The sequence below is a fragment of the Watersipora subatra genome, chromosome 7 (assembly GCF_963576615.1).
Source record: "Watersipora subatra chromosome 7, tzWatSuba1.1, whole genome shotgun sequence".
NCBI lineage: Eukaryota > Metazoa > Bryozoa > Gymnolaemata > Cheilostomatida > Watersiporidae > Watersipora > Watersipora subatra.
Window position 1 is genome coordinate 17,166,530 of NC_088714.1, and position 14,298 is coordinate 17,180,827.

At 36.7% G+C, this 14,298-nt stretch overlaps 2 protein-coding genes across 2 annotated transcripts in view; one reads left to right on the top strand and one right to left on the bottom strand.

The window, feature by feature from the left end:
- Positions 1-14,001, bottom strand: part of LOC137400265 (histone-lysine N-methyltransferase EZH2-like) — a 58,505-nt gene extending 44,504 nt beyond the window's left edge. Inside the window, exons 1-3 of the mRNA XM_068086594.1 lie at positions 13,847-14,001; positions 6,556-6,711; positions 5,566-5,726 (exon numbers count right to left, since the gene is read on the bottom strand). Of these exons, the coding sequence (XP_067942695.1) occupies positions 5,566-5,726; positions 6,556-6,711; positions 13,847-13,962 (433 nt within the window). The 5' untranslated portion in view covers positions 13,963-14,001. The remainder of the gene's footprint in view (positions 1-5,565; positions 5,727-6,555; positions 6,712-13,846) is intronic.
- On the top strand, positions 244-1,522 carry LOC137399589 (transcription factor Adf-1-like). The gene is made up of 3 exons (XM_068085769.1): positions 244-470; positions 799-1,165; positions 1,289-1,522. The coding sequence occupies exons 1-3, from the start codon at positions 244-246 to the stop codon at positions 1,520-1,522; spliced, it is 828 nt and encodes a 275-aa protein (XP_067941870.1).
- Positions 14,002-14,298: the final 297 nt, after the last annotated feature.

Genomic DNA, 14,298 nt, shown 5'->3' on the forward strand with positions numbered 1-14,298 from the left:
CTCGCAACAAGGCGCACGACGTCGTGCGTAGGCCAGTTGTGATATGGAAACGTCAACGCGCGACGGTCGCGCGACGTGCGTACGCTGATCGCAAAGATCCAACAGAATGGATCCTTGCGATGGGTGCGTGCGATGAGATATCCCACAATACACCGCGCGACCTTTTCAACCTATCCCACAATGCAAACGGTCTCGAAATATTGGTTTCGAGAAATCAGCGTAGTGGAATACGCAGCAGTAAAAATGGAGAAGGAAAACGTAGACATTGGAGAGGAAAGCGGGGCAGTAATGAATACATCTGAACTGCTCTCAATAATTCAAGAATATCCGGCTATATATGATAAATCTAGCCAGTGCTTTCGAAACCAGAGACTTAAATTAAATGCGTGGAATCAGGTGGCAGAGAGAATGAAATCATCGGTGGCAATGTGCCAGAAATGCTATCGTTCGTTCCGAACGAGGATTGGAAGGTGAGACCAAAAAAATTAATAAAATTTCGTAGTGAAAGATGATGACATGAACTCTAACATGTTGACACTAGCACAGGGCATGCTGGGTGATTACTAGGAATTGTTGACAACAAAATCGATGCGAAAAAAGCGTGACAATGATCCAAAATAATTAGTTTCATTTTCACTTATGTATATGTATTATTATTTGGTAATACTAATAATAAATAATGCGTTCACGTACGGTAGGGAAGTGAATCAGCTAAGTGAGTTAGTGAATGTAGTAAAATAAAAGTATATGTATTTGAAGTATGGTTGTGGTCACTTGTTACTATTTTCTTTTCCATAGATATGTCAGAGCAAGAGCAGGGCCTTCTGGGTCTGGACTAAAAGACATTATATGTGAAGACTCTGAATATGAGCAATATCGATGGCTCTTCACGCACATCAAACAAAGAGGAGTTGTGACATCGGCGCAATCTGAGTCATCTGCTCCACCTATTCTATCCCCTGACCCATCCTCTGCTTCATCACCCGTTCCATCATCTGCTCCATCACCCGGTCCATCATCTGCTCCATCTCCAGCTCCATCACCTGTTTCACCATCAGCTCCATCAACTGTTCCGTCATCTGGTCCAGTTGCTAAACCTAAATATACCTCTTCTAGAAAACGACCATGGTCGAAGGCTAGCAAGTTGGAGAGTGAGGCAGATGAGGTAGTCCATATTGAAATATCTGTTACTGCTAAATTGTACTCATTCATCTATGTTTCTTATTTATTTTATATGTTTATTATTTATTTATGTTTCTTATGTATTATTTGAGGTTCATTGTTGTAGATCGATAAACAAATCCTGAAAGCTCTTGAAAAACCAGAAGAGGAAGATGAGGATAAACTATTTGCTATGAGCATTGTGCCAAAGCTTCGACGTCTCAAAGGACGGGTGAAAAGCCGAGCACAACTCGACATCATGAGGATTTTGGATGACGCTGAGTTTGCGGAGCCTGCGTACCAACAGCAAGAGCAGCAGCAGTGGAGTGGAGAAACTAGCCAGTTCATGCAAATGCTTTAGAAGCATATATAATATTAGAGCTTCTATATAATGTTTATGTGTGATAATATACATATGTGTAGATATGTATGTATGTACATATAATTATATATATATATTTATACATATATATATTTATACATATAAATATATATGTACATATATATGTATAAATATATATATATATATGTATAAATATATATATATATGTATAAATATATATATATATATATGTACATATATCTATATATATATACATATATCTATATATACATATATCTATATATACATATATCTATATATACATATATCTATATATACATATATCTATTATACATATATATATACACATATGTATATACACACACGCTTATATATATATACACACACACATATATATAAATATGTATATACATCCTAATAGAGTTAGTCTGATTGTGGTGACTTCATGTATTGTGATGAATTCATTGTGGTGTATTGTTTCAACTTGTTTTACATCATAATATAGTGTCACATGACAGTTCAAAAACATAGAATAAAAAATAACTTGACACACAGATTGAATTAAGTGAACAAGAAATGTGAACTCATTGCACAGTATCACCATGTTGCCGCTTCCCAGTGCTTGTGACAAGCTGTACTTGCCATGGAAGTGCTGCTTCTGGCGAGTTGACATATCTTGTGAGGCATTCCCTGATCTCCTTTGCAGTATATGTATGATTGAGGGGTCGTGGTCTGAGTCTGCCTAAGGCACCACCACCCTCTGTTACTTCTTTTCTCCAATCGCCTTCGATCAAGTCGCCCGTATCGCTGTAGCTATCAACAAAGCCTGTTGGCTTGTAGCTAGCATTATCGGTGAGCATCAGGTAGTTATGGAGGCAAACACAAGCCTGGACAATCAGGTCTACCAAATCCAATTTTGCACGGATTGGCCGGCGGAATATACGCCATCGTGCACACAGTATTCCAAATGTATTCTCTATCGTTCTTCTACTTCTTGAGAGTCTATAATTAAACACTTGTTGCTCTTGGCTCAGATTTTTGCCTGGCCATGGCTTCATGAGCCAATTGGTAAGTGGAAATATTTCATCTCCAACCAAATAGTATGGGATAGAGAACTGACCATGCTGTGTGGGTGGAGGAAGATCATGTACTCCATGGTCAAACTTTCGTATAAATGATGAGTGTTTAAAAATTCCAGCATCATTCTCGCTGCCATAACTACCGATGCTCACACTTAAGAAGCGATAATCGGCATCACAGACAGCCATAAGAACAGTGGAATGAAAATGTTTATAGTTGTAATATAATGAGCCACCTCCACTAGGACATTCAATAGCCACATGTTTCCCATCCAATGCTCCTATAACGTTTGGCATATTCCATTCAGAAGTGAATTTGTCTCCAATCAGTGTAAAGTCCTCTCTGCTCTGTGGTTCCTTTAGATAGCGATCTTTCAAAGAGTCCCACAGAGCCTGACAGACTTCACGAACGATCTTGCAAATTGTTGCGCGTCCAACTCTGAAGTTGAAGCTTTGAGACTGCTGAGAATCTCCTGCAACAACAAATACCATTGCCCTAAACGTAATCAATTATCTTTAACACAATTAATTGAATAAGACAGGATAAGCATGTTTTTAAGTGTATAACAATGAATGGCCGAGATTTGTCGATTGTAGTCTGTTAGGCAGCAGTAAAATACATAAATATAAAATACAAATACATCAAAGGCATCATGTTCCAGCTTACCAGTTGCAAGGTATCGAAGTGTAATTGCTAAGCGTTCCTCGTGGGAGATAACTTCACGACTCCGGCAGAATCTTGCTTTCATATATGGTGAGACACAGCTGAGCAGGTGGTCAAATCGCTCAGGTGTCATCCTCATATATCTTCAAATTGAGCAACGATGATAAGCAACAATAAACACATCGCAGATTTTTAACTGATACTAGAGTATGTATGTACGTCAGCATTAATAATGTTATTATTACCGTTATCATTATTATCACGTGCGTGTATGAAAAAGAAGAAAACACACACACGTACTGACGCACGCAACTCACCTGAAAAAGGTTTCCCGATCTCCTTCCTTCAACTCTTTAAAAAGAGTATGGTACTGGCCAAGCTGTTTCCTTTTTTTGAGTGAACCACGTATCCAAAATGCATGTTTCCTGGGCATTCTTCTGAGTGCGTTGATTTTACGGCGCATCCTTCTCCTGAGGTACAGCAAAAGTAGAAGCCTCCGCCTGCGTGTCACCATGATGTTTATATCGCGAAGAATTCTGTCTCCCATACGAAAGAGTAAATCGGAAATGACGAAAGCGAAAACGTTTAGCTGGAAAACCCCACATTTTCCTAAAAGCATGACGCCTACGCGCGCGCTATGGAAACACTGCATCGCATCCGACGCAATGCGTTGCGCACGATCATTACGCAGCGCACGATCATTGTGCTGTCATATGGAAACCAGGCTTTACTGACCAAACTATTGAGATTTAGGGAGACACAAAGGTTAAGGCACCACAATGCTGCCTTCTGCTACATGACATAGCAACCTTTCCAATGATGCCTGCACGAGTTGCATAGTAACTAAAGTTAAAGGACAATTTTGACTAAAACTTCCAATTTTTATTATGTGAAAATAATTAGAAATTTTTCAAAAATTCAAAGTGTGATAGATGCTATAAAAATTAGCCAAACTAAAGAGCAAAAATCCTATCGATACACTAAGTTAACATACTGAATGCATTGATACTTACCGTATATTGAAAACAAAGACCCCGTGATTTAGCTAGAACTTGAGAATGAACATAGTAAAGAACCAGACAATGTTACAATTTAATATCAACATTCCTGAGGAGCCCAACAGTTTGTAAGTCGTAGTCTTCAAGTCAACAACATATATTAGAGCAAATGATTGACTCCACATCTGAAGCATTTCCAACACACCAACTTTCAAAACTTCTCAAAGCATCGCAGCTTTATAAATGATGGAAAGTGGATGCAAACATTAAATAAAACTTAAACTAATATAAAGATAAAAAATATATAAAGTAAGTTAGTTTAGACTTTACCATGTCTAAGTTAGTGTCTGTTACATCATGTGTCTCTATCAGCACCTCTATTTTAAACCTGCGCATTGCCTAACCTACACTTTTATTTACATGTCTCTACAACGAAACAACAAGAAACCTTTTTATTATTACTTTACTCGTTTAAATTAGTTTTTGTCACATATAATGTAATATAATTTAGTTTATATATGAAGTTTTGTACAGTTTTATAAAAATTTATTTGTTGTAAGGCTAATGTAACTATCTGAAGTATCCATAAGTATGTTTTGGACTGAGGAAACTGCATTCCTATTGGATGATTTATCCATAAGTATGTTTTGGACTGAGGAAAATGCATTCCTATTGGATGATTTGTTCCAGCAGATGACAGTTCACCCAAAGGAAGCAAATATCAGTCAGCATAACTAATTAACTTTCCGTGTAGAGATTTGACTGCATCATATATTCCTACTGCAGGCAGTCTACTAGAATATATTGTATAAAAACAACTAATACGAAAATTTACCAAATTGCTAACTGAAGCTGCATATACTATAGCTTATAATCTGTATTTAGCTTTTAGCCAAGTTTCATGGTTGCCAATCATCTTCGGAATGATCACAGTAACTGATCTAGACAGCCAATTGATATTAAGCACACAAATACATTGATCATTCTCATTGGCTATTAACACACTCAAGCTTTTTATGAACAAGAAAATAGAATGATGCTCAATCGGCTCCACATTGATCAAGTTCAAACAGCAGTTTAGCCAATCTTATAACATTTTAGGTCAACCAAAAATATGTTGTTTTAAATCTCTCGGCTAATCAAGATTCTGGTCAAATCTGCCGAATTATTGGCTTGTGTACAGTGTACACAGATCTTCAAAGGCACTTCACAATAACTGAAACTGTTCAGGAGGAATATGCATGCTGATTGGGCCTAGCTACGAGCCCTGTTCTGCACACTAGAGCTTCTACTTAAATAATAAAGAATAAAGTAGCTCACCGTCATAATTTTTAACAAATTCTTCAATGAATGTATCATCGTGGTCATCACCGTCGACATAAGGTATGTTTTTGAGCTCTGTCTCATCGTCAACAGAGTAGTTCTTATTTATAGCCACCCATGAGAACATAGACGGCAGCGGCTCCACGTTTGGCAGGTTTCTACAAGCAGGACATAACATTTACTCATCGTAAGTAGCCATTCCTTACATAAGTAAAAAACCAGCAATGATTTATTTTATCTTAGTTGATAAGATTGATAAACACAAGATCTGGCTATAGATGTTTTTGTCGGTGCCTCATCAAATGAAGCCGAATGGATTTGCGGTGTTTTGTCATATAGCAATGGCATCTCAAATGAAATGCAAAAACACTGACCCTGGCTGAATATAAAATGATTAAACACTTCCGCCTTAAATTTAACTACAGGTACCGGTGTAGCGCAACAGCCTCCTAAAAAAGAATTGTTGGTTTACGATTTGGAAGATGTCAAGGTAATGCGTTCTAACAAGCTTTCATAGTGTTTAGAACTTTAAAACATAAAATTGAAGCTTGTCAACGGTCAAATTCCCTGTCATAGCGAAGAACTTGGGACAACTACAGGCTGATAAACTCCATAAAATTGATTACACTATGGCAGTACAGCCAGAATTGTACTAGCACAAAAACAATATATAGTCAACCCAAGTGATCTCTTTAAGATAAGTACATTATGCAAAAAATATGGAATCCATTGATGGGAATCTAGCAGCATTTTGCTTTTGTATAGATTTAACAATTATACGCTGTTGGAAAGTTCCTTAAAAAAAGGAGCTAATGAGATAAAATCCTCAGTCGCAGAGCGATAAAAAATATTTGTCCATTATAAATTGATGTAGCTATCTTTATAAACTTGAAGAATTTGAGATGCCTGAGCATTTTCATGTACAATATTTAAAACTCTACAGCTATATAAAAAAAAACAAATAGAAAATGTTATGTGACAACATACCTTAAGGGTGTCTCTTGCGTTTCAACAGGAGTCTTGAAAGGGAAAAATATTCTACCTGTCTGTGCTGTCCTAACATAGTTGTCAGATGATGATATAGGCTCAATTTTTTTAACGCGAACAAAAGGTGTCCGGCTTATCTTCTTGGATAACCTCAGCCTAAGTAATCATCAGCAAAAAATATAAATCTGCAATTCAACACCAGCAAAATTACACAGTTAGAAAAAATGATTTAAAACTGACGGAATGATATGAAAGAACACTAATACAGTGCAACCTGTTCCGTTCACTGAACTTTAGTGAATAATTTGTAAAAGTTTGTATTAATCATAAACATAATAGCTGTCGACATAAAGCATGTTGATGAGTTTTCTCTTACAATGATAAAACAGTTCTCACTAACTCTGATGCTTTTTAACATATACAGAATAAATAGACAATTTCCCATATTCCCCTCAGGGTCATCCAAAAGTTACTGCCCTGTCAGCCAAAAAATTCCAAGATCGGTAAACATATCGGTTGTCCCTTACTAGCTATAATAAGATCAGATAACCTACTAAGTACCCAGGCAACAGCATTCTAGCAGTAGTGATGCAGTATTTAGCATTTGAACTGCGGAAGTGACTGCGGCTAAGCTATGACAGCTGCTCAGCATACACTTTAGACATGAGATAGCATGGGAAACCTATTTGGGCATATAGGCAGGGAATCCAGCTCTAATGATAAAGTAAGAAGATGAAGATTGAGATGTGTTTAAGGATCTAGTCCTACCTTCACTCTAATGACATTAAACACCAATAGGAAAGGGCACAACAGGTACCCACGTATATTCTTATGCTACTTAATCTCGGTTTACAGATGACTAATAGACTAACAGCTATAGTAGAAAGTCTAACTAGCTGTGCCACTACTTCTTGTGAAATAGTAGCACAGTTTATTAGATTTTCGACCCTATCTATTACGAAAGGTTATTATCTGTTAACCTATAGTGAGTAGCATAAGAATGTGTGAGGACCTATTGTGCCCTTCTCCTTTTGATGGTTAATGTCATTAGGGAGATAATAGGACTAAATCCTATATGTAATCCTAAATAAGACACATCTCCAAATTTGTCTTTTTACTTTATCATTAGAGTTGGATTCCATGTTATTTGTCTGACAAGGTTTCCCAAAAGACTATAAGTGATTATTATTTGATATCGCTCCACAAAGTGATTCGTAAAATTTGTTGATGAAGCATGCAGCCAAGCTAAAATTTGATGTTTTTTTTCAACCAATGTTATATCTGATATCAGCCATGTACAGATAGACATAAAGAGAATAACAAGTTACATCCCTATTGCAATTTTCATAACAGATCCTCATCAAGATCGCGTCTACAAATTTCGGAGATGAGATGATCACCATTACAAGCCAACTTCAAGATTCAACCTACCCATTGTACTATTACGACATTGAGAACTTGGCATAAAGAAATCTCAGATAATCACCAAAAGATTGTAGTAATAGCCCTGACTATAACAACTTGAGCCGTGCGATATCAAGATTAGCATTTGGTACCAATCTACACCAGACCTGGGATTATGATTAGAGATTACACGTGTTGAAATCTCCGCTGACGGAAAACAACAAGAAGTAGTCAGAAACTTATGGCGCCTTACAGTGCCTCGCGTTCCGTGTTCTCAACTTGAGTTGCTGAACTCGAGTTGCTGTTCAAAGAACTCGGCCTGGGTTTTTGATGAACTCGAGTTGTGTTATGCAAAACTAACCCGAGTTTGTAAAAAAAAAGCAAAGTGAGTAATTGGGGTGTCTCATTTACTGTACTGCATTTGCGCATATTATATAAATTTAATTGATAATAATTGATAAATAATAATAGTCTAAATATATATACAAATATTTAAATTATATATACTGACGATATTTACGCATATTTATTTACAGTCAAACATGGATAACTCGTCCACGGATAGCTCGAACACATGATTAATTCGAACATTTCCTTTGGTCCGTTCCCACGTAATGATAAATTGCTATAGATAACTCGAACTCAACACTGTTAATTCGAACTGTTTTTTTGCCCAACAGCTACCGAAACGGTTGTTTTCGCTTTAGAAAATCACTTTATTCAAAGCCATAGAGGTAAACTTCATCTTTTCGTAATTCATAAGCGTCGTTATTACCACCATCGGCAAAATATTTTTGTCAACGACTTTTCTAAAAGTTTGGTGAAATTTGATTTATACTGCGATACGATGAATAGCACGGGCTAGCCGGGTCACGCGCGCAAGAATTTTCGCCACGCACATACAAAACAAAAACAGCATGTTGTTTTGTATGTGCGTGGCGAAAATCCTTGAGTGCGTGACTCGGCTAGCCCGTGATGAATAGTTTTCCGACGTTGATTCCGTGTTGAATCAACGTCGGAATGTTGAATGTTCAAAACGTCTTAAAAAATGTTGTAATTAAACGTATACGTTGTCTGAGCTACAAAAAACTATTCATCGTTTGACCTAAACACAGAATACGTGTGTACATTCAATAAGTATCTATTAAAGAAGCGTGAGTGATATAGAATGTACCGTAAAACCTCGTAAAACTTCTAATTGAACTTCCTCGGAGTGTTGCTCTTAACGAATCCCAGGTAAAGTAAGGTAATCTGCATAAACTTCAAGAAAAAACGGCAAAATTGATCGTGGGTAAAACCCCAAAAACAAAAAGTCTTTTCTTTTGAGCATTTCAACAACGATCAAGTTTTGCCAATGTCAATCTGAAAAACGTCCTGGCAATAACATCACCTCAAACAACAAACCAATCTCAAGTGATAGAAAAATCTCTATACTTTTTCATGAAAACGTTTTAAACTTTACATTAGAAGCATTTAATTTGAAACAAGCCATTTGTGCTTTTGATTTATATTATAGTTTGTATATGTACATGTATCTACTAATAAATAAGTAAATATATGGACTTGTGACAGTGTTCTGATAACTTGAATGCTCTGATAATTCGAACACTTTTGCTCGGTCCCTTGAAGTTCGAGTTATCCATGTTTGACTGTATATAAATATAAAGAGACAAAAACAATTGTAGAATGTAAAAAGCAAACTAAAAAACAATCAATGTGGGGGCTGGGCCACTTCTTTTTCAAATGAAAAAAAAGCGTTATATTTCTAGAACCTGACAAGAACCTGAATGAACACCGAAAATGAACAAACATAGAAATTATGTCAACGACGTTTAATGATGCACCAAAAAAACTCTATATAAAAAATATAGCTAGAGAAAATGAAATGATGAGTTGTTTAGTATGGCGCCTTACAGTGCTTCGCGTTCCATGTTCTCAAGCAGAGTTGTTGAACTCAAGTTGCTGTTGAAAGAACTCGGTTTGGGTTTTGATGAACTCGAGTTGTATAACTCGGGTTGTACAACTCGAGTTGCAAACTCGGGACACTCTAATTCGCCAGTAGCTCTAGTTTTACAGTACATACATAGGGGAGACCGGGGTAGGTTGAGCGCTGTTTTGACAAAGTCTCATAAGTTTTCACCCAATAGATCAAACGACTTCAAAATTGGGGAAAAGATGCAGAGTATATGTGACTAGCTACCACTGAAGTCATCGATGTTAAGAATCAACTGATACCAAACCATGATGAAAACAGTGGTCTGAAAAAAACGGGGCAGGTTGATCACACATGGGGTGGGTTGAGCATTAGTGTGGGGCAGGTTGATCATACATGGGGCAGGTTGAGCTAAACTTGAATTTGAGCGTTTTTGAAACACAACCAAATTTATGTTTTTGGTGCATTTTAGTGAATCTTAGTCATGTAACTGCACATTTTCATGAGAATACACAATAACATAAAAAGTTAGTAGCCAATCAAGCCAGGGCTACTCACTCAGTAACGAAAAAAAGCTGAATGTAAAATAATTGAACTAAAAAGTCACCAAGAAGTACCTACCTTGTGGTTTTCAGAAAAGTGAGGAATTAGCAGAATTAAACTGTTCTTTCCATGTAACAAGTAGAATTTCCAACTAATAAAAGCATTTATGCAACATCTATGTAATTATTGGTAAAAGTGAACATAAAATATCGGGATGCGAGAGAGTTGAAAACTTTCAATGTTTGTTAATGAATCAGTACTCCTGTTCTTCACAAGTTAGTAAGCAGATAAACTAAAACGGTTTTGCATGTCCATGCAATACGTATGTGTAACAAAACAATGACTGTCATTTATGGATAGATTAGTCGGCATCAACATCCTCAGGGAATTTCACAAAACGATGACCTACAATTGGTTCTGGGAGAACTCTCATAACTTCAGAGCCAACAACCCAATCTTCTTCCGTTGTAGAATTTTTGCTGACGGTTACTTTTTTCAAGAAGGTTACGAACAGATCTCCATCACTTTCTATCATAGCCACTACCGATAAATACTTCTTATATCGGTTTCGTGTTTTACCGTATATCTTGACCAACACATAGTCGCCAACTCTTACATTGAATTTTGGGATGACATCAGCTTCCTCCTCATCTGTTAGGTTACGAGACTCTATTTCTGGTTCTGTATCTGATGACTCGGGAGCTTTTGATTTTTTGCTTCTCTTCACTTTATTTTTCCCAGCTGAGCAACTGGTTGGTCAAGCCCTTTGTGCTGCCTCTGCCTCCAGCTGTAGCTTCATTAGGGTGTCAGTCAGTGAGGGTGTTCGACCTCTGTTACGCTCCCATTTTTGGGGGCCCAGCTTTGGCCGCTGGAAATAGATTCGAGGGAGAAACATATTTATCGCTCTGGTCATCACCGGTCGATATCTCTATGCCCACAGAGGGGTAGCCTGAACTTCTGAAGTAGATGTTGAGATTAGAATTCAAAAAATTGGATGTTGAGGCGAAAGGCGTATCATATTTGTGACATCTACCTGTTGTTATATATACATAACCCGGCTCAGGTCTGTCCATGATTTCGGCAGCTACGAAATCAGGCTACTTAAAGATACCAGAATTTAAAAGGTCTATTCCTGTGGTTTGAAACCCTGACAGAATATTCCGAGGGGTCATGGCGTTTATGGCAGCATCCTTGATGAACTCACTAACATTGAAAATCTGTATGGTTTGGCCATGGTTATTGCGCATCCAATCATCAGCTGCTTGGTTATAGTATGCTTTGACCGGTCCATATATCGAAACGTCTAGGTGTTGGAGTTGATGGCTTGTATAGAGTGGTATTGTGAGCATTACTGTTCCATTCTCTTTAGCCTTTGAGATCGTCTGAATGCTAACATGAGATGAGCGATTATCGAGAATCAAGAGAATTGACATAATGACCAAGTGCATAATTAATGATAGAGTTTGAGGACTATTTTATAGCTAAGCATACTTTATTGTCACCACACAGGTAGAGGAGAGACTAAGTAAATGAGTATCACCATAACATGTGAAGAGTCATTAACATATGATTGTCTAACAAAAGGACAGACAAGCAACACTAACAAACAGCTGTGTGAAAAAAGAGGTTCAAAACTGGACATCAACAAATAAGTGACAAGGCTGTTTCTAAATGCTAGACTACCGACTGCATACTATAAGATTACAAACAAGTCTTATAACAACAATTAGTTAATCTTATTTCAGGTAATATGGCCTTCAGTGTTACTGAGAACAGAAATTTTTTTGCCTAATTCGTCGGTTTTATCATAGGACTCTTATCTGGTGGTTAAATTGTCTTGATACAATCATCTTTTGCATGCAGATATACATGGCTAGTAGAGCAGTTATCTTTATGACCATATCAGTCTATCATGGGCTACCTAATGGTAACATTATAATTGTTCATGAAAAATAAAATACCACAGGGCAGGTTGATCACTGCTCAACCTGTCCTAAAATGCAAATGATCAACCTGCCCCAGTGTGTCATTTGTAAAATTTTCATAATTTACAAAACCTGCATTGAAACTAGGTATGCACTATTTTGGCATGTTAGAACATGCATCTTGCTAAAATAAATTGTAGCGTATGAATGTTCAAAAATGAATATTGTGTCCAGTATTGGATACCCAGTCAGCATCAAATATGAGATCAAAAGGTGTAAAAACAGAAAGGCTTTAATTTTTTTACCTCATGTCTTCATCTGCTGAGTTAACCTTTACCTTTTTCTTAAAGGTTTTCCACTATACTGATAAGATAATTGATGAGATAAACATTATACCTGCTGCAAGAAATCCAATGATCAACCCGCCCCAATGATCAACCTACCCCGGTCTCCCCTACATAGTTTAATTGCTATTAGCTAACCATTTATGTACCATTTGATTTATGTACCATTAACCTATTGATGTACCATTGTTAATATAACCAGATCTACGGTTATGCTACCGTAATACCAATATATTGCACCTTACTTTTACAAACTCGAGTTTGTAAATGCAACTCGAGTTACACAACTCGAGTTGAGAATACGGAATCCGAAGGCACTGTAAGGCGCCATAGAAACCCCTAAAACTACAAGACTCACAATCAAAAACCTGAAAGATAATTTCACTCTTGGACACTAAGGCAAATTCTGAATCAATATAGAAGGACGAATATTCACATATAATCGTCACTCTTTCAATACAGCTTCATCATGGCAGACAGACGTGTCAGCAGAATGAGCCGAAGAGTTGATTACTGAGAGTACAAGACGGTGACTATATTTTAATTCTCAGACATTTACTTTCTATTCTTATAGTTTAGTCGAAAGGTATAACTATTATATCTGTTTCTTGTTCTTAAAATAAACATAGGGTTATGGAAAACCCTTTGACATTCTTTATCTTAAAAATTGCTTTTCCTTTAAAAATGTAGAACTTTCTAATTCGCAGCATTTGGAAAGGTCAACTGTAAGATCTTATTTACATTAATCAACAAGATAAATTGATTAAAACAGTCAATAATCAAGATCAGACCTTATCTAGGTGCTATTAGCAATAACTACTTAAAGCAGACCATCTGCGTTCGTTAATAAACTGGGCCATTCCCAAATACGTTGTCGAGTAATTGATAGGATAATCCAGTTCTATCAATCACCAACACAACAACATTTACAAAACTACAACTTTTGATAAACGCTTTTTAGAGCTTGATTTACAAAAAAAATGTTTAAGACAATTAGATTAATATAAATTAATGTTTTATTTTCAATTTTTGAAACATTTTATAATTCTACAGCTCTCTTCATCATATATACCACGATTACGCATATAATTATATCGGCGTAATTAGTTTGACATCAAGAAAGAATTACGAACGCCATTTACCGATTTTCAGCAAATTCATTTCTAATGATGTCCACTTTTTTAACTCTTTGCTCTTCCAAAACACGCGTGTATTCCACTCTAGATCTTTTGCTCCATAGCGCTAATTCCGCGTTCATTTTTTTGTAAATTTATTATCTCTGCATAGAGGAGGCAGAACCTCGCGCGGGGTTTCAAGAAAAACCAAAATCATATATACAGCGTCGATATCACAAGAACGGATCGGAGGGCTCCCACAATCACGATATGATTTTGCTAACGGTATTGATAACCCTGACCTTGGGTGTTAAAAGCGTTTCTTCATTTTTATTTAAAATAAGACAACTCCTGTCTTATCAAGCTTGATCGTCAAATTTAGTTTACAAATTGGTCAACAACAATTCTTCGAGTTTCTATCTAATGCATGCTCTTCTTGTTTGACAAAGATAGAAACCCTGTAGGTTTTGTAATCTAAA